The sequence below is a fragment of the Lynx rufus genome, unplaced genomic scaffold, assembly GCF_022079265.1.
Source record: "Lynx rufus isolate CCGP_SWC_20201006 ecotype Redwood Valley unplaced genomic scaffold, mLynRuf1.p SCAF_1, whole genome shotgun sequence".
Taxonomy (NCBI): Eukaryota; Metazoa; Chordata; class Mammalia; order Carnivora; family Felidae; genus Lynx; species Lynx rufus.
The window spans coordinates 188,379,425-188,406,015 of record NW_025814823.1 but is presented as its reverse complement, the minus strand read 5'-3'; the positions used below and the strand labels follow the sequence as shown (position 1 = coordinate 188,406,015).

The 26,591-nt window shown below is 45.1% G+C and overlaps 1 protein-coding gene across 1 annotated transcript in view; it reads left to right on the top strand.

Moving 5' to 3' along the window:
* Positions 1-24,452: 24,452 nt before the first annotated feature.
* ADRA1B (adrenoceptor alpha 1B) overlaps positions 24,453-26,591 on the top strand; it is a 51,191-nt gene continuing 49,052 nt past the window's right edge. The window contains exon 1 of the mRNA XM_047073378.1: positions 24,453-25,401. Coding sequence (XP_046929334.1) covers positions 24,453-25,401 — 949 coding nt within the window. The remainder of the gene's footprint in view (positions 25,402-26,591) is intronic.

The following is a 26,591-nucleotide window of genomic DNA, read 5'->3' as shown; positions in this document are numbered from 1 at the left end:
TGTCTATGTGGATTATGATTTGAGAAATGCTGACCTAGGCCAACACACGGGCCCAGCCTAAGCCCAATTCTCTTTCTCCCGCCTGGCACTGCCCTTCTAGGACAGAATGGCAGCTAAGACCAATGAGACCCATTTCACTGACTCATCACATCTCAGAACCAATGGGACCTTCGCCTTCCTAGGAATGTGTCCAGAATGGACTCTGAAGGTTGAAGACGTGCCACCAGGCACGTGCTAAGTGCTTTACCAATAGTGTCTTGCTGAAGCTTCACAACCCTGGGGTAGATGCCACTATTAACTCTGTTTCACAGAAGAGGACACCAAGACAAGGGGAGGCCAAGGTCCCATAGCTACCAGAGGCCAAGCTGGAATTCGAACTCAGATCTCGGGCTTCCAGAGCTTGCCCTCGGCAGTTACAGTCCCAACCTTCCCTAATGTCATCCCCATCCTCCCTCAGGCATTCCAGAGTGCTCTCCTGCACATCTGCACTAAAATCCTGACACAGTTCACAGTTTGTGAGTGCTACACATGTGTCTTCCTCACCCACCAAGCTATGAGCTTCTAAAAGACACAGCCCATTTTTTAATGCTCCCAGAAGACTATAAGATCGATAAAAGCAGGGATCACTTCTGTCTTGTGCAACTCTGTGTTCCTTTCACATAGTGCAGTGTCTGATACCAACAGGTGCTCAGTAACTACTCATTGAATGAGTGAATGGACGATTGGACACAAGGATGGCTGGATGTCCACCCATGAATCTGGTGTCTCGGCACCCAACACAGTGCTTGGCGCATAGAAGGATCTCAGTAAAGATTTGTGGAATCAGTAAAAGACACTCCTGTTACTTGAAGATTAAGCACTACTAAGATTTTATAATTCTGTTTTCTAGAATTGAATGCATTTTAAATGGGCATTCTCCTGCCGAAGTAAATAAATAAGCAAACAAGCACCACTAGACAAAGGAAGAAGAGAGAACACTTCCCAGTTCAGTTACTCAAGATCAGTGGAGACAAATGTAAAACATTAAAAGCCTTGGATCTGAAACCAAACCTGAGCCGGAAAGGAGTCATCTTTTCAGCGACATGTTTCCACAAGAATGCTCGCCGTAATTCCCAGATCGTGCATCAGTTCCCCAGAGACTGATGGCTCCGACCAATTTTAAGTGATTACATGTGTTCCTGGAATTCTCAAGTGTTCCTTCTGACTCAGATGGAAGGTGTGTGCTTGGGGAAGAAAGGACACATCTGACGATTTATTATTCAGTAGATGTGGGTGTGGAAGGGCGTGGAGACAAGGCAGGGGCACCACGAGTCCCTTATTTTGCAGGGTTTGAAAACGTAATATGATATGAAACCAAGTGCATATTGAAGAGCACATTAAGTCCTCTGTCAAATCCATTCTTGTTTTACGATGTGATCATCTCAGGGTAACAGACTCATCAGCCTCGCTCCGCTGGGATCTTAAATGTAACCACCCCCTCGACAAAATTCTCAAGGGCAAAGAGCACTGCCTGGCACAGGGCAAGAAAAGCTTCTTATTTCTCCAAGTCACCACTACAGAAGGATACAGGACTGTTGGGTGTATTCAGTGAGATCATGGGCAAAACACCTAACTCAGAGTCTGGCACATCAGAATCCAAGAATTCCCTTCTGCGATCATAAAAGAGCTCCACGGAAGAATTCTGTCCAGGTCCCAAATAATTATTTACATAGTATGAGGCAATTTAGAAATTGCCTGCATTTCTTTCCTTTCATTTTTTTACTCCTCAGCAACCCTTTAAGGCCAATGGGCAATGGCTGTATTGTCTCCATGCAGCTGAAAAGGAAATCAAGGCTCAGCCAATCAAGCCACTGACCCAAAGTCACACAGCAAGGAGGTAGGAGAGCTGGAACGGAAAGGCAGCTTTTGGGACTCTCAGGGCTATTCCCCCGGACTCCTCTGCCTCTCTTACTGGCATATTTGGCTTTATTTTGAACCAGCTGCATGCATGGAGCAAGTGGGTTGTTATTGAAGCAGATTTTTTAAAAAAATTTCTGCCCAAAACATGTTTCCTCCAATGGCCTTCCAAGGACCTGAAATCCCTATCCACCTCTCTTCAAGGTCAAGTACCAACACACAACCCTCCACAGACTTGTCCCATTAGGGTCTTCAAGAGAACCCAGGACTGACTCTGTTGGTGGACATTTGAGTCAAGATTTTGCTTCCAGACTCCCAGGGCCTTCATCTTTAAAATGAAGAGTCTAGATCACATGATCTTCAAAGTCCCCTCCCACAGGGACATTCTCTGTCACACTGATCTAAGCAGGCATCTTAGGAGTTTGGCCACCTCTTCCTTGTCCACTCATAAAAGACCCAATATCAGAATAAGGACAAGGGGCACTGGCGCCTGAAAAGAAATGTTCCTGCCAGAGTCTGGCATGCCTGAGAACTAGGGGCTGGAACAGCTCCTGACTCCAATGCCATTAAGCTAATAACGCTCCCCGCCCCTTCCTGCTCCCTCCCCATCTCCTTGCTCAGCCTGGCAAGGCTGGCAAAGCACAGGCAGAGAAGTCCTGGGCAAGACTGGTCTGTGGTATCTCTGTTGGCTCTGCCTATGACCACACTCAACAAAACCAGTTGTCCTGGTACCTGTGACCCTGCCAAATGTGTTTGGCTGCTTCTGGATTGCCAGGGAGAACCGCTGAACTACGGCCCCTTCTGGCCTCTGCCACAGCCACCACCCTACAAGTTCACTGCTTTCCTCAGAAAACAGACAGGGGACAGAGAAAGAGAGACAGAGACAGAGAGAGAGAAGGTTTGGGAAGGGAGAGAGAAAAGACATAGTGACACAAGAGGTAGCCATAAGGCCTAAGGACAGAGAGAATTATCCCCTGGATTTAAAAAAAAATTTTTTTTAATGTTTATTTATATGATAGAGGGAGAGAGCACAGGCACAAGCAGGGGAGGGGCAGAGAGACTTGGAGACAGAATCTGAAGCAACCTCCAGGCTCTGCACTGTCAGCACAGAGCCCAATGCGGGGCTCAAACCCATGAGCAGAGCAGTGAGATCATGACCTGAGCCAAAGTCGGAAGCTGAACCGACTGAGCCACCCAGATGCGCCTATTCCCTGGATTTTAAAAGCCACTGAAGGGGCGCCTGAGTGGCTCAGTAGGTTAAGCATCCGACTCTTGGTTTCAGCTCAGGTCATAATTTCACGCTTCCTGGGACAGAGCCCCTGCTTGGGATTCTCTGTCTCCCTCTCTCCACCCTCCCCGATTCATGCTGCCTCTGTGTCTCTCAAAATAAATAAACTTAAAAAATAAATAAATAAATAAATAAATAAATAAAAGCCACTGGATCATGGAACTTGATTCCCAGAAGGGTTGTATGTGTGTCCCCGAGTGTGTGTGTGTGTGTGTGTGTGCGTAACAACTGAAACTCTGAGAAACATCTAATTCTTAAAAATATTTAGTGGTTTATATCTCTGACTTATTTTCATAACCTAGAGGTTAGATCAAGAATATAAACATTAGGGGCTGTTAGCACCTCAGACATATGTTTAGAGATTCCAACAGGGTGATTTTTGAATATTTATTTATTTATTTATTTTTATTTTGAGAGAAAGCAAGCATGAGTGGGGAAGGGGCAGAGAGAGAAGAAGAGAGAGAATCCCAGCATAGAGCCCTATATGGGGCTCAAAGCCATGAACCCAACCATGAGAGCCGAAACCAAGAGTCAGCTGCTTAACTGACTGAGCCACCCAGATGCCCCAATATTTTGTTATTATTTTAAATTACTACTTATTGACTATTTGCAAGACAGCCATCACTAAGAGTTTTACTTACATTATCTCATTTAATCCTTAAAACATTCTTTGGAATTATCATGGCAATATTGACTGCTTGTTTTGGGGGGGAGGAGTTTCCTCACTATCTGATGCTAGTATCAATGAATAGAAACTAAGGTAGAGTCTTGGGAGGGGGATCATTATGAAGACAAATTTGAGCTACTCATTTTAGTTCAGAAAGGAAAATAGATATTAGCCCAAGTGCCAGCTACAATTGAAAACTGGTAATAACCTAGAGGCTGGGGTTGAAAAAGATTCTGAGATTAAGTCTGAACTTAGTGGAAAAGAGTGACATGATTGACAGACAATGCCTGTCATGGGATCTGGAGAGAGAAGTGTCACCACATGTGACAAGTATTTGCCATCCCTGCTAAAGAACAAATTCCAGATCTATTCTCCTGTGTAAGACCCCTGTGTATGCACAGCTCTAGACAGCACCGTTTATATAGATTTTTATGTAACTGGAACCCCTGGAATTGTGCAGTCCATAACCTGCACAACTGTACCTGGCAGCTCTGCCCCTATTATCTCTCATGGAGACGGAAGCTGAGGTAGGAGATGATGACCTGGCCTGTAAAGATGGATCCTTAAAGGGCACGTTCTTTAGTGCAAAGAGCTCCAAATGGGAATTAAAGAGCCCGTGGCTCTGCTCTTAACTTGTTGTGTGTCCTGGGGCAGCTCTTCTCCTTTTCTGGATTTCAGTTTTACAGCTAATGAAATGAGCTGTTTAGACCACAGAGTCCCTGAAATCCCTGCCAAATATGTATGTTGTGAATTTTGCTGATTTTGCCACCCAACATTTTCCCCTCTTGTGACATCATAGCCCAATTTTGTTTGGGGGAGCTGACCTCCCTACTCTCAACTTTTAAGCTTTATTCCAGTTGTGAGCACATTACTAAACTAAACCAAGCAGTGCCTCTCATCCATTCCTTAACCCCCACCCACAGTGACTGGTTCAGAGTTGGGCCTATAATGCAAACAGGGTCAGTGAGACTCAAGTCCAGAGAATTTTTTAAACTGGCACAGATGTGGGCTTTATCTTTCCTACTGGATGGAAACCTGGAAGGATGTAGCCCCAAGAAGTGTTTTGTGAGAGCATGAAGGGAAACCCTGTTTAAAAATAGACCCCTTAAGAAAGAAGCAATTTTTTTCTTAAATGGAGAAAATGTATTCTGGTTGTACTGTTTGAGCCCTGTATCAAGTTTCACCTGAAGCCAGACATTCTCTGACATGAAGCAATGAATTCTTTCTTTGTGTCTAAGTAGTCTGGCATGGACTTGACTAAAAAGAATCCTAACTAAAAATGTCTGAATTCATGAATCTATAGCGTGAGTTTTGCACCCTCTAACTCTGGCCAAAACTGGTTTTGGTATCACTAACGAGCCCAACAGAAATGGGAAGTCTGCATGATGCTGGGAGATGCTCAATATGCCTTCCAAATTCCATCTAAGTGCTTCTCCCACACACACCACACACACACAATGGGACTGGAGGAATGAAACAAGTTATTACCATGCTTTCCAAGAATTTCCCTTCCAAATGAGTGCTCCCATCAAAGCAGTTAACCAGGGAGGGAGGCTGTGGATTTATTTCTTAATGTCAAAAACGCTTCTAGTACTCTTTTCTGAAGTCGTCCAGATCCAGTTTGCAAAACCCCCTAATGAGAACACTGTAGATCAAAATTATAACAAACCTTCATTGACCACCTATTAGGCGTAAGGGGTTATGACAAGCCCTGGGAGATGAGAAACAATAGCAAAAACATTTACAAGTCAACAGGAGAAAATAAGGCAGATGCCCAATCCATCCAAACATTGCATTCCTGCTGGCTCATAAGAATAGTTTTCAAGTGGTGAGTGGTTTTCTAGGCAAACCTTTCTGGCTTTTCTCTCCATCCATCCCATTTTGGATCCTTATGTGCTCTGGTGAATACCTGTGAGGCACCTCTTTTCTAAGAACTGGCACTTCCCTCATCCGTATGGTCACCATGGAAGTCACCCCAGAAGAATGTGATACGCCTCCCCTTCCCCTGGCAAAGGTTGATGGCCCTGGGCTAGTCACCTACCCAATCTGAGCCAATCACAGAACCCATTGCTTAGCAACAGCCAGTTGGCCCAGAGGTGAGCCTCTGGTGACCCACGAGGACTTGTCTAAACGCTTCTTTGGGAGTTTGAGACAAGATGAAAGGAGCCAGGCTTTTTGTGGCTGTCTGTATTCTAAGATGTAAAAATTAGGATTTTTTTGTGTGGTTGTGTTTCTCATGATGTGATGTGAAAAGAGGTTTCATCCTGTAAAAAGAAACAAAGATGAGATATGGTATATGAGAATTTATCCAAAGGATCTTAAACCCCTGGTTCCATTTGCTACTGAAGCCCAGGTACCTGCCAGGTTTTGAATTGCTTATTATATTCAATTAACTTATAATAAATTTCTGTTTTTTGCGTAAGCTAGTTGCAGCTGGTTTTCTATCAGCTAGAACAAAGGGTCCCTACAAACATGTGGGCCTGATAGGTCTGGTGTCTGGTTCCAGTTTAAGTCCAGCCAGCCAGCCAGATTTGGTCCCCTCCCTAATTCCTGCATTTGGACTTTCACGCTTGTAAGCATTGAGTCCCCCTCCAACTTGATGCCTTCCAGGCTCTCAGGTAGGGCTTCCCCACCATCATCCCAGCCCATAAAACTCCACTCTGAGTCCCCTGCAAAGGGAGGGGAATAAGACAAGAAATTCCCAAGAAACCACCACACCCAGCTAGGGGTATGGACTGTGCTAGAGTTGTATCCAAGGCGTGGTAGGTGCACGGAGGAGGAAAGAACAAGCAAATCTGGCTACAAGGACTGGGATGGGGGGAGGGGTGGGGGAGGGTCTACAGGGACTTAGCAAACCTTCAAAGGCTGGGTGGGATTTTAATAGGTGGAAAAGATTAGGATTATTATTGTGAAAGCAGTTTAGAAAGAAACAAAAGAAACCAAAGAAACAAAATGGGCCAAAATTTTGTGGGAAAATGGATAAATACAACTTTAGCGGAGCTCTAAATAAAAAAGCCTCCCATCTTGATTCCAGATTTGGATCCAATTGACTTTCCCTTTTCAAAATTATTTATTTTTTAGGAGAGGAGGACAGCTGATTATATGTCTATTTTAAAAAGGAAAAAAAAACCTTCAAAAACTATGGAAAATTATTCAATCACCTATAATTTCTCCACTTGCTTGATATAATCCCAACTAATATATTTGTATGTGTATTTGTTATCTCTTTTGAAATCATCTAAACATTTGTATATTATAAAAGCAGACTTTAACTATTCGTATAGCTTGGCATCTTGGTTTTTTTCATTTTCAATGTTTCTGGAAAGATTATAATTTTTTAATGCTTAATTGTTTTATTTCAGAGAGAGAGAGAGCACAACACAGGTCGGGGATGAGCAAAGAGAAGGAAAGAGAAACACGGGACTCAATCTCACAAATTAACCAAGAGGTCATGACCTGAGCCAAGATCAAGGGTCAGTTGCAGGGCGCCTGGGTGTCTGTCAGTTAACTGTCAGACTCTAGATTACCGCTCAGGTCATGACCTCCCGGTTTGTGAGTTCAAACCCTGTATCTGGCCCCATGCTGGCAGTGTGGAGTCAGCTTGGGATTTTCTCTCTCCTCTCTATCCCCCTGCTTACTCTCTCTCAAAACAAATAAATAAACTTTAGGGGCACCTGGGTGGCTCAGTGGGTTAAGCGTCCGACTTTGGCTCAGGTCGTGATTTTGCAGTCCATGGGTTTGAGCCCCAAGTCGGACTCTGTGTTGACAACTCGGATCCTGGAGCCCACTTCGGATTCTGTATCTCTCTCTCTCTCTGCCCTTCCCTCGCTAGCTCGCTCTCTCTTTCTCTCTCTCTCAAAAATAAACATTAAAAATAATAATAATAATAAACTTTAAAAAAAAGAATCAGTTGCTTAACTGCCAGAGCCACCCAGGTGGTACCCCTGGAAAGTCTACCATTAAATATATACTATATCATGATTTTACATCATTGTCCTTTCAGTGGTTGCATGGCTGTCCCTGTGTAGATGTACTCTAATGCTTTATTCAATTCCCAGTTAGCAGGCATTTAGAATGCTTCTAAGTAGGTATGAGCATGTGTATATATGTGAATTTGTGTTTATATCAAAACTGTGATCGACAGATCTTTGTGAATTTGCTTATTTTCTTTTTTTTAATTTTTTTAATGTTTATTTTTGAGAGAGAGAGAGAGAGAGAGAGAGCAAGAGCTGGGGAGGAGCAGAGAGAGAGACACACACAGAATTAGAAGCAGGCTCCAGGCTCTGAGCTGTCAGCACGATTCGGGGCTCGAACTCACGAATTTCAAGGTCATGACCTGAGCCAAAGTTGGACGCTTAATCAACTGAGCCACCCACGTGCCCCTTGTTTGTTTATTTTCTTAAGGTAGATTCCGAGAAGTGGAATTGCTATGTTAAAGAATACACATTTTCAAGTGTTTTGACATCTCTTGTCAAACACCCTTTAGAAATGTGCCAATTTACATGCCTACCAACACTGTATGAGATGATCGATTTTCCCTCCCCCTTTTCAGAATTTTCATACTTAGCTTTATTCCTAGCTGCCCAATAGGTAAAAACTAGATATTGTTGTTATGTAATTTATACTTATTACTACACAGATTTGTGTATGATCATTGATTATCCCTATATTTTACTTAAGATTTATCCATTCATGTTCCTTTCACATTTTTATTTGGATGTTATTCATCTTTTCTTGATTGATCTATAAAGATTTTTTGAATATCTAGAATATTCATTATCTATTATTCATATAAGTTGAAAATGTTTTTAATATATCCTTTGTGTTTTAACTTGATAATGTAGGAAGATTTGTTGTAAGTTCCACATCTTTATTTCTATTTGTACTCATTTCTTTTATGATTTTTGATGTTGATTGTTAAAAATAATTTCCCTAACCCTTAAGAGCTAAAAATATGCACCTATACTTTCTTCTAATATTTTTTTGATTTTTTTAATGTTTATTTATTTTTGAGAGAGAGAGACAGAACACGAGTGGGAGAGGAGCAGAGAGAGAGGGAGACACAGAATCCAAAGCAGGCTCCAGGTTCTGAGCTGTCAGCACAGAGCCCGATGCGGGGCTTGAACTCACAAACCGCAAGATCATGACCTGAGCAGAAGTGGGACGCCCAACCGACTGAGCCACCCAGGCGCCCCTCTTCTAATATTTTTATGATTTAGATATTTACACCTAAATCTCTAATTATCTGGAGTGTATATTTTATGGGAGGTAGAAGTAAGGTTCCGACTTTATTTTTTTTCCAAATATCCTAAATCGACACTTGTGAAAAATGAAAATGTCACTTTTACTACATATTCATTCTTATGCAGAGTTGGATTTGGTTTTAGATGATCCGTTTTAGTCTGATGATCTGCCAGTCTAACCCTCTGCCAGTCACATTGTCAAGCACTTTAATCTGGTAGGGAAATTCCCTCCACATAACCTCTTTTTCCCAATTTTCTTGGCTATTCTTAAGCATTTACTCTTCCAAAAGGACTTTGGAATAATTTGTTAAATTCCCTCCAAATCTCATTGATATCTTTTTTATGTAATTGCCTTAAATTAATAGATTTAACCGTGGGACATTGACATCATTACAATACTTCCAGAAGCATAATACAGCTTTCCATTTATTCAAGTCTCCTTCCATGCTGCTCACGGAATTTTTGTCATTTTCTCCATAGAGGTCCTATACATTTCTTGTTAAAGTTATTCCTGGGTATTACATATTCAGTTGCTATTGTGAGTGAAATCTCTTTTCTATTATATTTTATAGCATGTTCATGCTGGCAGAGAGCAAGTCATTGATATGTGTGTATAATATATATACATGTGTATTTATATATTTATTTATTTATTTATGCTATTGGATCTGTCTGGTGAAGCAGGAACCAAAGAAGTGATGAACCTTTACCATTAATAGCCCCCAAGAAAGACAGAGGGAAAGATGTCCTAACTTCTGTCTCTCTCCCTGAAGCCATGCCCCCCACTGACCAAACCCAGCTGGAAGCCAGATGACAAGGGAGCCTGGGAACTGCAGCCTGGAAGATGGGATGTCAGCCCCTGCCATATGAAACAGCACAGGGGAAGTCATGGAAGCATCTGGGACAGACCAGAGCTAGGTACCTTCTTAGGACTACTGAATCTAAAAATCACATCTGCTCTCAGATAATGATTGTTTCACTCCACCATGATGGAAGCAAGAATGTGCATTGGTTGGAGAACGATATTGAAAGAGGAGGAAAAGATAGTTTTAATTGAATTATTGAAACAAGCTTATCGCCTGCCAAGGTTACCACTCTGAAGTACAAAACCTACATTTGGACGTACTGGCATGATTTTTAACTAGGTACATGAATGTAGGAATATTTACTATGTAAAATACATGTGTTATTCCAACAGGCTCCCAAGGAGTGGAGATCAAAGATGGTTCACTCTACAATAACCCAGTGAAATCTTATTCTTCTCCCTTGTGCCTTAGAGCTGCGTGCTCACCTTTGTCAGAGGGAAAAGTGAGATGTCTCAGCATCCCCCCTTCCTCCAGCACCAGCCAAGTAGGCCAAATAGAGTCCCAATAGGAACAATACTTTAAAAATAAATAAAGGCTTGCTAAATACCAGCATGAACTAATGAGCCTGCTGTAAAATGTCATTTTAGCTCTGTAACATTCAACTGTCTTAAAATCATCCAGATGTTACCTTGAAAAAAAAAATTCCAAAACCTTTCTAGAAGCTTCTTGAGGGATTTCATGTTTTTCTCAGCTTTCCTTAGCACCTAGTAGATGCTAAAAGATTGAAGTGAAGTTGAACCTACTTAAATACAAATGGTTGGCATGCTAACTCTTGAGACCCCTCCCCCCCACACACACTTTAACATCCTATCCTGGTGACAGCTCCCTGGTCCAGAGTTTATTCTCCTTGCTTGGCCAATAGCATCGTTGATGGCAGAGTCTGTGCTTTCTCCATGTTTGCATCCCCCACACGATCTAACATAGCCTGGCACCAAGCTCAACCAACGTTCATGAAATAAATAAAGAGCAGGTAGAATAGGGCCTCGGTGTCCCCGTCTATAAAATGGGAGCCTTGAACATCTGCCTTCTCAACAGTCTGCATGATGGAGCAATTCCTCTCAGTCTCTCTGGCTGTGGGAGGTGAGCAGTGGGGGTTTTCCCTCCTTCCGTGCCACCCACATGTGTCTGTTCCCCTCCCGATGACTCATCGAGGAGCCAGACACCATCGCTTTCGGACAGAACATGTCAGGTACTTGCTTAGGAACGGCAGGCCATAAATCTGTGCTGCGTCCCCTGTGGTTACCTAGGGAACACTGGGGCACAGCCAGGAAGGGGGATGCTACAGACAGAGAGGGCTCTGGCCAGTGTCCCAGCCCTCTCGGCGACAGCCCAGCGGCCACTTCCCAGTCTCCAGTCTGGAATCAGTGTCCTGTCCCCTGCAGAGGGCAGAGGTGGCCCCCAGCCAAGAGGCCCGGAAAAGCACCAAGATCCCCCTACCAAACATTTGAAGAAGCAAAAGGGATCAGTTAGCAAAATGACTGTGACAGCAGTTAGGACAGCTGGAATCTGGTCTCGCATCTCAGTCCTTCACCATTACACAATCATGGCACATCCCTCTTCCTCTCCCTGTGTGTGTGAAGATTAAATGAAACAATATATTAAACTGTTTGGCATAAGTCCCGACCACAGCAAACAGTTAATAGAGCAGCTCTAAGTTTAATCATTATTATTGGTATCAGTTGTACCTAGTGGTGGTATATTATCCTCACTGTGGTCTCCCAAGTATTATCCCATTTTACAGATGTGGAACCTGGGTTCAGAGAGATCAAGCGACTCGTTCAAAAGTCCCAGTAAGAATTGGATCCACCGGTGACAGACAGCTAGCTACTCTAATGTATGGGAATTATTCTGGTGACTCCTGTGGGAATGTGTGAGGACAGATGACATCACTCAGTCCCATTCCTCTCCACACCCAGACAGGTGCCCTCCCTGTGGTCACAGGAAGTCTGGACCACCTCCACACCCTGCACCAAACCTCAATCCTCTCATCTTAAAATCCTGTGCCAAGAGGGTCCTCGAGCTCTCATTCGCTCTGACAGGGTCAGGGTCTCCACCTCTAGAGCCGTAGGGGAGTGTAAGTCTGGGTCTGGGAGGTGGGGAGCTCAGGACAGCTCTGGGTACAGGGCAGAAGTTGAACAGAGGCTAGGGGCCCACACAAGATGCACTCAGTTGTGCATGCATGCATGGATGTGTGGGGCGGGGGGCATGTGTGTGCACACCGGCACATGCATGTGTGTGTGTGTGTGTGTGTGAGTGTGAAGTCTAGAAAACATTTGCCAGTACACCTGCAGTGAGGTTCTCTCTGGACAGTGGAATAAAGGGTGATTTCCCTTTGGTCTTCTGTACCTTCCCATAGTTTTACCATAAGAACAATTCACTCCGATAATTTTTTTAAAAACTATTTCCTTCTGTTTAGTGATTAAATAATACAAATAATATATAGTAATATTAAGTAGATTTATTTTTAAAGAGTATTGGGCTAGACATTAGAGGACTCAGTCCTGGTTCTAGCTCTGAGCGACCACAGTCACATCATTTGTCTGGCCTTGGTTTCCTCATCTGTGAAATGAGGGCAGTGCCATACAACCTTTCCAGACCCTTCCAGCTCTGTTTCTGAATGTCTCCCTTCTTCTGTGTACATCCAGCAGGCAGATCAGCTGTGTTCTAGCTGGGATCAGCTTGAATACAAAGAGGATAATTGTTTCTAAATAGATGTCCATTCTGAATGCAAATGGGTATGCTTATGGGGTTGAGAAAATTTTCTTCAGGGGCACCTAGGTGGCTCAGTCAGTTAAGCGTCCAACTTCAGCTGAGGTCATGATTTCACAGTTTGTGGATTTGAGTCCTGTGTCCAGCTCTGGGCTGATAGCTCAGAGCCTGGATCCTGCTTCAGATTCTGTGTCCACTACCTTTCTCTTTGCCCCTCCCCCACACATGTTTTCTCTCTCTCTCTCTCTCTCTCTCAAAAATAAACATTAAAAAAATTCTTTTTTAAGAAAAACTTTCTTCACAAGTTCAATCTGCTCCCCAGAGCCCAAAAGAGGGTACTCGTACTCAGTGAAGACCAGCTAGCCTACTGAGCCACGGAAAATCTCTTCCTCTCTTAGAAGGAAGAAGAACTAACATTACTGAGTGGTCTTACTATACGTCAGACCCAATACAAAGTGCATTACACAGTCTAATTTAAACTCCTAGCACTCGTGGTTACAACATTTGGGCAGCAAGCAACTAGGTACTGAAGTGTTAATTACCACACTGTCATTAAATGCTAGTTTGAGACCCACTCCCCATAAAGACCCTTAAGGGTAAGGAATGCTCTTTATTCATCCAGGACCTCACTTCACACCTACTGGATCAAAATATCTGGGGCTGGGACTCAGGAATCTGCATTTGAAGGCTCACTCTAGATGACTCAAGCCCAGTAAAGCTTGAGCATCACTGGCTGTCTAGGCAAACCTTTGCCTGCTCTGTGGCTCCATATTTCTTCCTTTCGAAATTTCTAGACTTCCAACAGAACAGCAGCAGGAAGGGGTAAATTGGGCAGTCCCCCAGACTAAGCAAAAGAACATTTCTAAAGTTTTCAGTTGTCAATAAAAGTATGAACTTTTATACCTGGAGCTGGTCCAGCTGTTTTAAGGACAAGTTCTCCAGCTTCATTTGAGAGAAAACAGCTCTAGAACGATACCTTTTTTTTTTTTTTTTCTCCTTTCCACTGCTCCACTCAAACGCCGAGATTTAATTGAAAATATGTATTCACTGGAGTTTGTTTCCGGCCCTCTTCCCACCTTCTCTTCTTCCCTTTCTCATGGATCTGGTCCTTTCTGCAGTATCGAGGGCAGGTGGAGGTTCATATGGGCCCCCCTTCCTTCCCTGCCTTTCTAGGGCACAAATGGTCAGCCTCTGATGTGTTGGTTTATGGCCTATGAACCTCTTCGGTCTGATACACAAGGAAAATTCCTGTTGACAGTAATTGTATCAGTGGCCAAGAATTATAGGCCAAGAGCCTGCTGTCCTGCCTGCTGGCAAGCTGATTCCCTTTCCTTCTGCACAGCAAGCTCATGGGGCCAATGGCCTGCCACTCCCTACTCCCCGAGCCCACCAGTACCCTCTCTGGCTTAGTCTCCAACATCTCCAAGAGTTCTCTGCATGAAGAAATATTTCCAGCAAGCCCTGTTCTGGGTGTGGTACAGTTACTTCCAGAAGCTGCATCTCAAAGGCCAGATACAATATTTCCACCTACCTGATAGGCTTCTTGTGTTAAGGTGAGATGGGGCATGTAAAGCCCATCACACAAGCCTACCATACAGTAATTTCTCAACAAGTGATAGCTACTGTTATTTACATTATTGTGACTTTTCCAGCCACTGTTTGTTCAATGCGATGTGTATCAGAAAAGAAACAAAAAGGAATCAGTTACAGCAATTGGCAAATGATGGTTTGGAAGTTTCACTGAGAGATCAGCTAGGAAAATCTGTACCTAAATACTTCTGGTACTGAGAGATCTGGTGGTTTGTTTTTGTTTTTTTTTTTAAGATGACGCAAAATATCAACAATAACTAATATTGATTGGGAGTTTTCTAGATGCCAAAGTCTCATTTAATCCTTATAATTATTTGATAGGGTAAAGACTATTAAAATCCCCATTTTACAGATAAACAGATGGAAGCTTAATTAAATGAAGTAACTTTGCCCAAGGTCACAAAGCTAAGAAGTGGCAAAAACTAGAATTTGATCTGATGTTTAATAAGCTACTCCCTGAGAGGCATCTGGGTGGCTCAGTTGGTCGAGTGTCTGACTCTTGATTTTGGCTCATGTCTTGTTCCCAGGATCGTAGGATCAAGTCCCACATCGGGCTCTGTACTGAGCTCCGTGGAGTATGCTTAAGATTCTCTCTCTCACTGCCCCCCCACCCTGCCCCTCTCTCCTACTCTCTCTCTCTCTCTCAAATTAAAAAAAAAAGATTATTATTTTTAAAAAAATTTTAATGTTTGTTTATTTTTGAGACAGAGACAGAGCACAATCAGGGGAGGGGCAGAGAGAGGGAGACACAGAATCTGAAGCAGGCTCCAGGCTCTGAGCTGTCAGCACAGAGCCTGACGTGGGGCTTTAACTCACAAACCACAAGATCATGACCTGAGCCAAAGTCAGATGTCACTGAGCCACTCAGGCACCCCCACAAAAAACCAATTATTATAAAAAATATAAAATAAAATAAGCTACTTCCTGAGGTTTAACTGGCATCTATCATGCTCTTTAACATCTATATATTCTCTCTCTCTCTCTCTCTCACCAACAGTTGGTTGCCATCATGGGATCAATAACATAACCTTCTCAGTCCTTAAAGACAATGATTAAATCAGGTTTCCCACCCTTTCACTTGGAAGAATTAAGACTCAAGCTCGAGCTCACTTGAGATTCCCAAGGAGTTAGGAGAGATGTAGTCCTTAAATCCAACCCCAGAAGAGGGCCCAAGCTTGTATTGTGTGGTAACACATGGCCCAGAAGTCTTCTGCCTCTCTAGATCTATGTCCCTGGCCCATGGAGGTTTGCCCAGAAACTCCTGTAGTTTTGCTTAGCAGTGAGGTCAGCCTGCAGCTAAATTTGGGTTATCTGGGAGGTGAAAAATACCAACTCTGAGTCAAACTGCCTCTGATCTAATCCCATCTCTGAGCAATCTGAAGCAAGTTTATTGTGTCTCTTATCCTCAGTTTTCTCATCTGTAAATTGGAGCCAACAATGTCTTCCCCAAAAGTGTTGTTTGGAGAATTAAATGAGATGATGCCTGTGAATTAGCTTGGCACATGCTTGGTACAGAACTGTATTCATGGTTAATTCAAATAGGGCCATAGGAAGAAGGCAATGTTTACCTTAAAATGGATAGCACTCCAAAGGGATAGAAGATATTTGGAAGCCCCTCCAGAAACTTGCAATCCATACCATGTGGTTCCCATCTAGAAGTTTCTACAAAATCTTCCCCATACCCTACTCACAAGCACTTACTAGAGCAGTCCCACAAAAGGAAAAAACAAAAACAAAAAGAAGGTCCCTCCTCTTTCTCCCTTCATCTTTTCAGGACTCCTGAGGCAACCTTCCAAATTTGTCAGTTTGGCGTCCAGTAAATAGCTAAGAAACGCTGGGCATTTCCTGTCCCGGCATTCTTCAGTACATGGCAGAGATAGGCAAAGAAAACTGCCTCTTTCTCACACTCCTGTCTCCTTTGCCATGCCCATGGAACCCATAGTGATGCCACACCTCTATCCTAAATATGCCCACCTCACCCCTGGGCCCCACACTGCCACCTCTGTCAGAAAATGGAAGTGGAAGGCAGAAATCGCCCTCTGACATCACATTCTTGCCTTGCTCCCCAGGGGCCGGGTCTGTCCTTTCCAAAGCTGAGCTCTAATACCAGATACAATTTTTAGATGCCCCCAAGGAAAAATGTTCTCACCACTTCCTTTAGACCTTTCTGAACTTGGTGGTCACCGCAAGTGAAAACCCCCCAAAAAAGGTTGGATGCTTTGGTTCAAACAGCACAAAAGAGGAGAAGAATGGAGACCTATGTCATGTATTTATTTGTTTCCTTATTTAACTCACATTCATGTTCAATGTCAAACACAATTCTCTGTGCGTCGTTAGATACACATTCCCATTATTCATCTTAGACCATGAGCTCTGGGAAGACAGGATAAGGTCAGCGTCTACTCATTTTACTCAGTTCAAGTTTTGCTCTTTGATGAAAAGTAAAACCCTGGGTTAGTTCTGTTGCCCAAGAGTGAAAGAAGTCACAGTGAGATTGAGTGGGAGAGAGGCTCAGCAAACAAAAGTAAGAAGTAACAGTGTGGAGATCAATTGGAAAAGGGCCCTGTCAGGAACTCGGCACTGAGAACGCTCCTATAAGGGATTCAGGAAAAGTGTGGAGTAAAGCAACATGTCCACAGCTCTCAGGAGATCCTCAACAAGGTCTGGGGCCCGAGACGTTAAAGAACCAGTGGTAAGGGGTAGCCCTTTTCTTTATGAAATTTGGCAGGGGAGGTGACGGGGATAAGATTAATACATATAAAATCACAGAGGACATCAATAATAATAGCAGATGTTTTTGGTTGTGTTTTTTATGAGCAGGTCCCATCCTAAACTTTACAGACCATAGTTCCTTTAAGTCTCAAACCATCTAATATGTGCATTATCTCAAGAAATAGGAAGCAATATCCCCAGGTCTCAGATGAAAAAAATGGAGGCTGCAAGAGGTTACATGCTTGCCCAAGATCACACTCTTTTCAACCAAAGCCGAGATTCAAGCTCAGAGCCTGTGTCAGGCTGCAGAAACAGTCACCAAAAAAAAAAAAAAAAAAAAAAAAAAAACCAGTCATGGGAATGGAGTAAAATCTCTGGGCTACTAAACCTGGCTCTGTCTTAGTAAATCCCTTCCTCTTTCTGGGACTTCATGCTCCCACGTGTAAAATAACAGTGTTGAAGTAGATCAAGGGTCAGCAAACATTTTCTATAAAGGGTCAGAGAGCAAATATTTTACCTGTTGCAACTACTCAATTCTGTCATTGTAACATGAAAGTACCCACAGACAAAACATAAGGGAATGAATGTGGCTGTGTTCCAATAAAACTTTATTTACAAAAACAGGCAGGCTGGATTTGTTCCACCGGCTGTAGTTTGCTGACCCCCGAACTAGATGATCTTTAGGGTCCTTTTGAATCTGACATTTCAGAAGTTGGTGATCCTAACTTCTGTTGTAGAAGAGCCCAGAGGGGCCAGTGACTTGAAAAGTCAGCGGTAAGGAGCCTATTGCCATAAATTTTGTTTTGTGATATTTTGCGTTAACCTTTGATGGTTTTAACAAATGTGGTTAGAAAGTAAATCCTGTCAGTGGCAATACAGAGGCAGCTTGGGAGAGCGTTAACGCCAGTAAAACCTCCATCAACTCCCTGCCCTCGGTCTTTGTTGTGGACAATGGCATCAGTCTTGTGGACAGCACAACACAAACACAGCCGCCACCCACCTTCAAATCAGATTGCAACCTAAAGCCTCTTTCTGGAGAAATTCTGGGACCACCACAGATTCCTGGGCAAAAGGATGGGCAAAGCCCAAAGCCATGAAGGGACAGGCAGAGTCGTTTGAGAAAACAGCACACATGCTCCCTCACCTTCAAGTCTGCAGCACCTGTTTACCTGTCCCACCAGAGGAGTTGCTGGGGCATAAGAAAGAAGGGTTCCCTGGTTCCAGAGTCAGCAGGTGGTCACATTCCACCTTCTGGCACCCCCTGGGCCCTCACGCCCCAGCCCCCAACTCAGGGTTCCTGGGCTCTCCTGGAGCACGTGATGTGAATACAGCCCCTGGATATGACTTGGCAACTAACCTTTACCAGCCTGCTGCAAAGGGCTGCTACTGAGCTCTCTCTACCTTCCCGGGAAATGCTGTGCCACGAGAATTTCTGGGCTAGGGGAACCCACACCAAAGACTGACAAACTGTAATTACCAGAGAGGACAGGTGTGCCCGGGAGGGCCAGGGCAGGAGCTGAAATCTCTCCCTCCTGGGAGCCTCTGACCCGTTGCCTTTGGAGGCAGAGGAAGTGCTTCTGCTACAGCCAGTGTCCCCTGCCCAGAACAAATGGTGCTTCTCATTTCTCCCATCTGGGCCACAGCAGGGGCAAAACTTCTCCTCCAAGTCCTGGAGACCCAAGTCTACCTCACTCCTCCAATTCTTTTTCATTTTTAGCCAGTGCTAAAAACGGGTGCGTTGTATTAACCTGCTAGCCCTGTGGCCTGGGGCGGCTATTCTGAGACTCAATTTCCTCGTCTAATTAATGTCAATAGTAATAGCGTCCACCTCATAATATTATGATCAGGATTAAATCAGATGATGTATAGAAGGCATTTGGGGCACCATGGCTAGAACCTAGAAAGCCCTTAATAATCTTGACTTGATATTACTCTTACTAGGTGCTAGGCACTTTACACCCATTATCACATTTAATCCTCACCTCAGCCCTGTCTGAATTAGGGACTATCATGACCTTCATTTCACAGATGAGGAAACTAGGGCTCAGAGTGATTAAGTGACTTGCCCGAGGACACACAGCTAATAAATTATGGGAACTGGGACATACCCCGGGTCTATCTGATGCTAGAGTTCACTTTATTATCTTGCCCAAGGTCATATTAATAGCTGTTATATGAGGGAAGCAGGGTTAGAATCCAAGTCAGCTCTCAAATCCTCAGCAGACCTAGTGCTGGCCTTGGAGACCAGAAAGCCTGAACTAAGGAGTCCCTCCGCAGAGCCCTCTGCCCTGGAGAGCTCTGCCTTGCCATCCCTTCCCTGACCTCTGCTTTGCTCAGGACCCTGATCACATTCTGTTTTCTGTTGTAATGTCCTTCAGGGCTAACACTGAGCCTTCTGCCACTTTTTCTTTTTCTTTTCTTTTTTTTTTTAATCAGTCTGGTGCAGAGAGAAGGATGCAAGCTTTGGAGCCAGACAACAATGCTTCGAATACCAATGCTGCTTACTCAGTGAATGAACCTCTCTGAACTTCAGTTTCCTGGCTTGAAAAATGGGGACAATTCTTGCCTTGCATTGCTGTGAAGATTTGAGTAAATGCACGTGGAGTGCCTTGCACAGTGCCTGGCACACAGCAAGTACTCTCTGAGGGGTGCTTTACCAAATCATCCTCTCTCACAGCACCTAGCTCAGTGCTAGGTTATCGCTTGCTTGATTTAATTCATCTTTGATTTGCGCACAGCACCTAGCATGGTGCCTTACACAGAGCAGATGTTCCCATACGTGGATGGTTGAGTTGAAAACTACAGAGAGAGGGGCGCCTGGGTGGCTCAGTTGGTTAAGCATTCGACTTTGGCTCAGGACATGATCTCACATCTCGTGGGTTCAAGCCCCACATCTGGCTCTGTGCTGACAGCCTGGAGCTTGCTTCAGATTCTGTCTCCCTCTCTCTGTGCTCCTCCCCTGCTTGCACTTTGTCTCTCTCTCAAAAAATAAACAAACATTTAAAATTTAAAAAAAGAAGAAAAGAAAAGAAAACTGTAGAGAATTAGAGAGGGAGTACCATGTAAAACTGCTTGGTCACAGGTGAGAGGTCTCCTCCCATAGAGCCTCTAAGCTGATCTCAGAACCTTGCATAGCCTTGGTCTCCCCACAGGTCAAACTCAATGGCAGCTTCTCCTAGAGGGCTCACAAAAATGGGAGCTTGCGACATCAGAGGTTTGTAATGTAATCAGATGGATAATGAAAAGGTTCTTCTTCCCCAAGCCTCGAGTGAGTCAGAGCTCTATGCTTGGCTTTGCCCCAGAGAGTACCGAGAAAATGAAATATAGCCTGTATCCTCATGACACCTAAACAAATGGTCAATTCCATGGGTCAGATATCAGCCAGAGGGGTTAAAAGGTATCTCCTGTGAAGGGAGGGGAGGAGCAGCAAGGAAAGGACCATTAGCAAAGGTTACTTAGTGGGGTCCTGGTACATGGCTGCTTTTAAGACTAATACCTACCTACCTGTTTACCTTTGGGTGGGATGTTTGTTTTGACTTTGTGAAAGACACCGGTAAATGACATCATGTCTGAAATATGCACAGATTTTGAACCTTTTGATCTGGCTCAATAATCTCTTCCACATTCTGATACCTGAACCAAGTCATGAGTGGATATCATGTGTGGCTTCCCTTTGGGGCAGAGGAAGGAACACTGTTCTGTGGGCTGGGGAACTGGAGTTTGATAACCAGCTCGGCACACGACTATCTACAGGAGTTTACCGATTCCCTCTGCCTCCTAGACCACCACAATGGGAAGATGGGCAAGGGCAAGTTCTGATAGCTCTTGAAGAGCTAAATCACCTTAAACCTGTGTTTCTCAGATTTTTAGAATCTTCAGATACCCACTTCAGCAAATTTAATTGAAATAGGGGGAAAAAATCTGTTTTCAGGGTTGCCCCTACCACACATTTCTTAATTTCAGGGAATCTCTTGAAACCGTGTATTTTGTGCATGTGAGAATCTCTGCATTTTGGTGGGAGGAGACGATTAAAGCCTTAGATTAAAACCTTGGATAGGTGTGCATTAACCCCCTGCTACCCAAATACATACATATATGTATTTATATATTTTTATTACATGTTTATATAATAAAAAAAGAGGTTAAGATGCTACCTCTAGGTTGAGGACTTAAATGTAAATCACCCTGAGCATTCTTCTGGCTCCCCACCCCTGAATATCAGGTTTTAGTGATTATCAAAGGTAGACAGTGGGAAGCCCTAGGTTCAAGCTTCTGGACGAGAGTAAACGATGGCATCAAACTTTACTTTTCAATCTATAGCTGTCACTACTTTGCTCTGCCACATGTCTACTAGCCACATGACCTCAGGAATGCACCAAATCTCTTGGAACCACGGTTTTCTTATCTCTCAATGGACAATGGTTACGCCAGTCTCAAAGGATTGTTGTGAAGAATAAACAAAAACAATTAAATGCTTGGCTCTCAGTAGGAGCTCAATAAATGTGAGTTCCCTTATAGTACTAGTCACTCAGTTCTCAAAATTTTCTACTTGGGAGATAGCTCTCTCTACAACAATCAATCCACTCCCTTCCTCAAATGTAAATCGGTAGAGTCACTTTGAAAAACAATATGGAGGTTCCCCCCCAAATTAAAAATAGAACTACCACATGATCCAGCAATTTCACTTCTGGATATATAACCACAGCAAATGAAAATAGGATCTTGGGGCACCTGGGTGGCTCAGGCAGTTAAGCATCCGACTTCAGGTCATGATCTCACAGTTTGTGAGTTTGAGCCCCACGTTGGTGTCTGTGCCAACAGCACAGAGCCTGCTTCAGATCCTCTGTCTCCCTCTCTCTCTGCCCCTTCTCAGCTCACACTCTCTCTTTCACTCAAAAATAAATAAACATGGAAGAAGAAGAAGAAGAAAAAGAAGAAGAAGAAGAAGAAGAAGAAGGGGAAGGGGAAGAAGGGGAAGAAGAGGAAGAAGAAGAAGAAGAAGGGGAAGAAGGGGAAGAAGAGGAAGAAGAAGGAGAAGGAGAAGGAGAAGGAGAAGGAGAAGGAGAAGGAGAAGAGGAGGAGGAGGAAAATAGGACCTCAAAGAGCTACCTGCACCTCCATGTTCATGCAGCATTATTCACATTAGCCAAGGATGGAAACCATCTAAGTGTCCATCAACTGGTGGATGAATAAAAAATATAGAGTACACATGCACAATGGAATATTATTCAGTCAGGAGAAAGAAGGAAATCCTGCCATTGCTACAACATGGATGAAACTTGAGGCATTATGCTAAGTGAAGTAAGATAGACAGAGAGAGACAAATACTATGATATCACTTATATGTGGAATCTAAAAGCCAAACTGATAGAAACAGAGTTGAGTGGTGATTGTCAGGGGTTGGGGATAGCAGAATGGGAAGATGTTGATCAAAGGGTATGAACTTCCAGTTATAAAATGAGTAAGTTCTGGGGATCTAAGGTACACCATGGTAATTATAGTTAATAATGCTATATTATATATTTGAAAGTTGCTATGAAAGTAGATCTTAAATGTCCTCATTGCAAGAAAGAAATGGTATTTATGGGACATGATGAAGATCTTTGCTAATGCTATGATGATAATCATTTTGCAATATCTAAGTACATCAATTCAACACATTGGATACCTTAAACTCACACAATGTTATGTCAATTATTTCTCAATAAATCTAGGGAAATAAATCCACCCCCTACAGTGCTTTCAGGGGAAAAGGGTGACACAGCTGCTAAGCACTCAACTCGCAACAGACCTGTAGAGTTGAGTTCAATTCCTAGCTCCTCTCCATGATGGCTATGTGGACTTGGGCAGAGCTGAACTTCACTGTACCTTGTCCCTTCCACAAAATGGAAATGATGATGAGAACAGCCCTTCTTTCTTATGATTATCAGAAAATGCAAAATGTACTTAGCATACTGTCTGGGACATAACAAGTGTCGAAAAAATGTTAACCAACGTAAGGCTCTCCCTCAGCACATTTCTTCTCTCCTAAGCACCATATGCCCACCTTTGGAAGTGTATCCCTATAACTGTCCAACATGGATATCAGACAGAAAACGAAAAAAATCAATAAATAATCTGGATTTCCCAAGTCCCTTCCTCAGATGTCTGGAGGTCTCTTAATGCTGCCACCACCACCATCACCCTCACCCTCACCCCCAAATAGCCCATTGGCTTGTTCCTCATTTCTTTCAGGTCTTGACTCCAACATCACTTCAGTGACATCCAGGGAACCCATTTATAATTTCAAATACCCGCCCCCACAACACACACACACACACACACACACACACACACACACACACCATTCCATTTCCCCTCCTTGCTTTATCTTCTGTTACACTTGTCAACATAGGACACACCTCGCAATTTGCTTACTTATTTGTTTATTGTCTGTCTCCTCCCAGTAGAATGAAGCTCCTGGAGGGCAGGGGTCTTTGTCCACTTGCTTCAATTGCTATGTCCCCAGCGCAGGCAGTGGGTACCCAGTTAACAATTTGTTGAATGAACGAGTGAGTGAGTGAGTGAGTGAGTGAACAAACGAATGAACGAAGAGAAGCCTCTGGGCTTACCAGGGAGGTAAAGGCTGGGGGTTGGTCTCAGATCCCACTCAAGACCCTCTCACCTGCTGCCTAACCTGGCAATTCTTCTTTCAGGCTCCACACAAGTTGCCTATCCCCCTAAATCTGGGTGCTGATTCCAGACGCCCCCTCCCCCAGGAGCGGTAAGCACCCCACGCCACTTTTGAGACCCAAGGGTGAACAGGAGGGGCAAGAATCCCAGCGGGCCACCTCAGGGTGGGGGACGGGGTTCCCCAAGCTCAGGTCACCCTTCCTCCCCCTCCCATCCCTTGGCTCGCGTAGGTCGGTGGGGGAGGGTGGCGGGGAGCGCGGCCGGCCCAGGGCTGCCCAGGGTGGCGGCGTCGGGGCTGCGGGCGCCTTCGCCGGACCCGCATTGCCCCCTAGTGCCGCGCGGAGTCAGGGCGCCGGGCTCCCCCGCCTGATGTCACCGCCGTGCAGTCAGCCCAGAGGCGGCTGGTTGCGAGCAGACCCTCCTCGGCGCTGGCTGCGCTGGGCGCCGCTGCCCGCACACCCGCCGCCGGCCGGGCCGAGCCGAGCCGGGCGCCCCCCTGCCCGCCGCCCCTCCCGCGCCGCTCCCCGCCTGGCCGGCCCGGCGCGCCTGACGTGGACCATTAAACTTGGAGCTGCCGCCTCGGCCCCTCTCTCCTCCGCCTCCCTCTGACAGCCGGGCGAGCGGGCGGCTCGGTGCAGGCAGGAGACGCGCCGCCGGGGCTGGGCTGCCCGGGGGGGAGATGAGTCCTCGCCGGGAGGGCGCCTCTGGGAAGAAGACCGCGGGCGAAGCAAAGTTGCAGGGCAGCTGAGGAGCTCGGCCGCAGCCCTTCCAGCCCCGCTCACCCCAGGCTATGGAGGGCCGACTCTAAAATGAATCCCGATCTGGACACCGGCCACAACACATCAGCACCTGCCCACTGGGGAGAGTTGAAAAATGCCAACTTCACTGGCCCCAACCAGACCTCGAGCAACTCCACACTGCCCCAGCTGGACATCACCAGGGCCATCTCCGTGGGCCTGGTGCTGGGCGCCTTCATCCTCTTTGCCATCGTGGGCAACATCGTGGTCATCCTGTCGGTGGCCTGCAACCGTCACCTGCGGACGCCCACCAACTACTTCATCGTCAACCTGGCCATTGCCGACCTGCTGCTGAGTTTCACCGTGCTGCCCTTCTCGGCCGCCCTGGAAGTGCTCGGCTACTGGGTGCTGGGACGGGTCTTCTGTGACATCTGGGCCGCCGTGGATGTCCTGTGCTGCACGGCCTCCATTCTGAGCCTGTGCGCCATCTCTATCGATCGCTACATTGGGGTGCGCTACTCTCTGCAGTACCCCACGCTGGTCACCCGGAGGAAGGCCATCTTGGCGCTCCTCAGCGTCTGGGTCTTGTCCACAGTCATCTCCATCGGGCCTCTCCTTGGGTGGAAGGAGCCCGCGCCCAATGATGACAAAGAATGTGGGGTCACTGAAGAACCTTTCTATGCCCTCTTCTCCTCCCTGGGCTCCTTCTACATCCCTCTGGCGGTCATTCTGGTCATGTACTGTCGCGTGTACATCGTTGCCAAGAGGACCACCAAGAACCTGGAGGCCGGAGTCATGAAGGAGATGTCCAACTCCAAGGAGCTGACCCTGAGGATCCACTCCAAGAACTTTCATGAGGACACCCTCAGCAGTACCAAGGCCAAGGGCCACAACCCCAGGAGTTCCATAGCTGTCAAACTTTTTAAGTTCTCCAGGGAAAAGAAAGCAGCCAAGACCTTGGGCATTGTGGTCGGTATGTTCATCTTGTGCTGGCTACCCTTCTTCATCGCTCTGCCGCTTGGTAAGTTGGGGACTGGCGGACGGGGAACAGGGCGTTTTCAGATCTGGGGTTTACTGACGAGCTTACTGTAAAGTTTTTCGTGGGGTTTGTTTTTTATGCAGCCTGTGTGTGTTTGGAGCCTGGGGAATACTGTTTGTTCTGCAAAGGCTTTGCAGATTGGGTAGCTGGCTAAGAACCAACTCAGGTGTTAGTGGAACACACTAAGTAAGGCGCTAGTCTCTTGAAATAGAACCACAGGAGGAAAACCTGGTATGTGGAATGACTCATTCAACAGCATCGGTTTAATAATTAAAAAGGACACTGGACTTGAACATCACACCAGCGTTATCTCAGTAGTAATGATGTGCGGGCTAAGGCAGCGTCACTAATGCAGCATACAAAATAGTTTGTAGTTACCGCAGACGCGGCATTTGGGAAGCAGGCAGGCGGCTCGTACGCAGAAAGGCAGTTTTCATTCAGCATTTCCAGGGCTCTTGCAGAGACCCACGCTCCCCATGAGCTTTGCAGAGGTTGCGTTCTCCCCTCCTCCCTTTACCGCTTGCTATCACCTCAATGCACTCCCTTCATTATGAGTTAATAAGGGCCTTTTAACAGCTGCACGGCCCCATCCAGCCTTTGAGTTACTAAAGCTTGAGATTTGAAAGAGAAGGAAGACACCCGGAGGGTCACATGTTTTCAGTTTTTACCCAGAAATGTTCTAACTCTGGTGATTCATGGAATACCCAGATTTAAATTACAGTGGTCCCTCACCTTCAGCTACCAGACACCAAATCCTGCTAGGATGAAACTGAGTTCTTCCTCTCCTATAAAAATATGTCCATCTTCTTTTGTTTAATGGTCTAAGTTGTTCAAAAAGCTTCCTGATTTTTTCCCAAGAAGACAAGGTCTGGTTAGGAGGTAAATCTACAGGAAGGTACTGTGACATGCTGTCCACAATGGCTTGGGAAACACTTGTCCCTTCTCTAAGGCACTGACCTGCTTTGGGTTCCTCTCCTGTCCCTGGGAGACACTCCGGAAAATGAATGGAGGGAGGTGATCATTGCAAAGTCATGTGCCATGATATCAGAAGAGGTAACGGCTGCTACGTGCCACGACCATATATACGCCTGCAATCACACCCAGGGCTCAGTTAGAACTGAACATAATCCCTCAAACAACTAAAATTCTGAAGGCACACTGCTTTTAAGAGA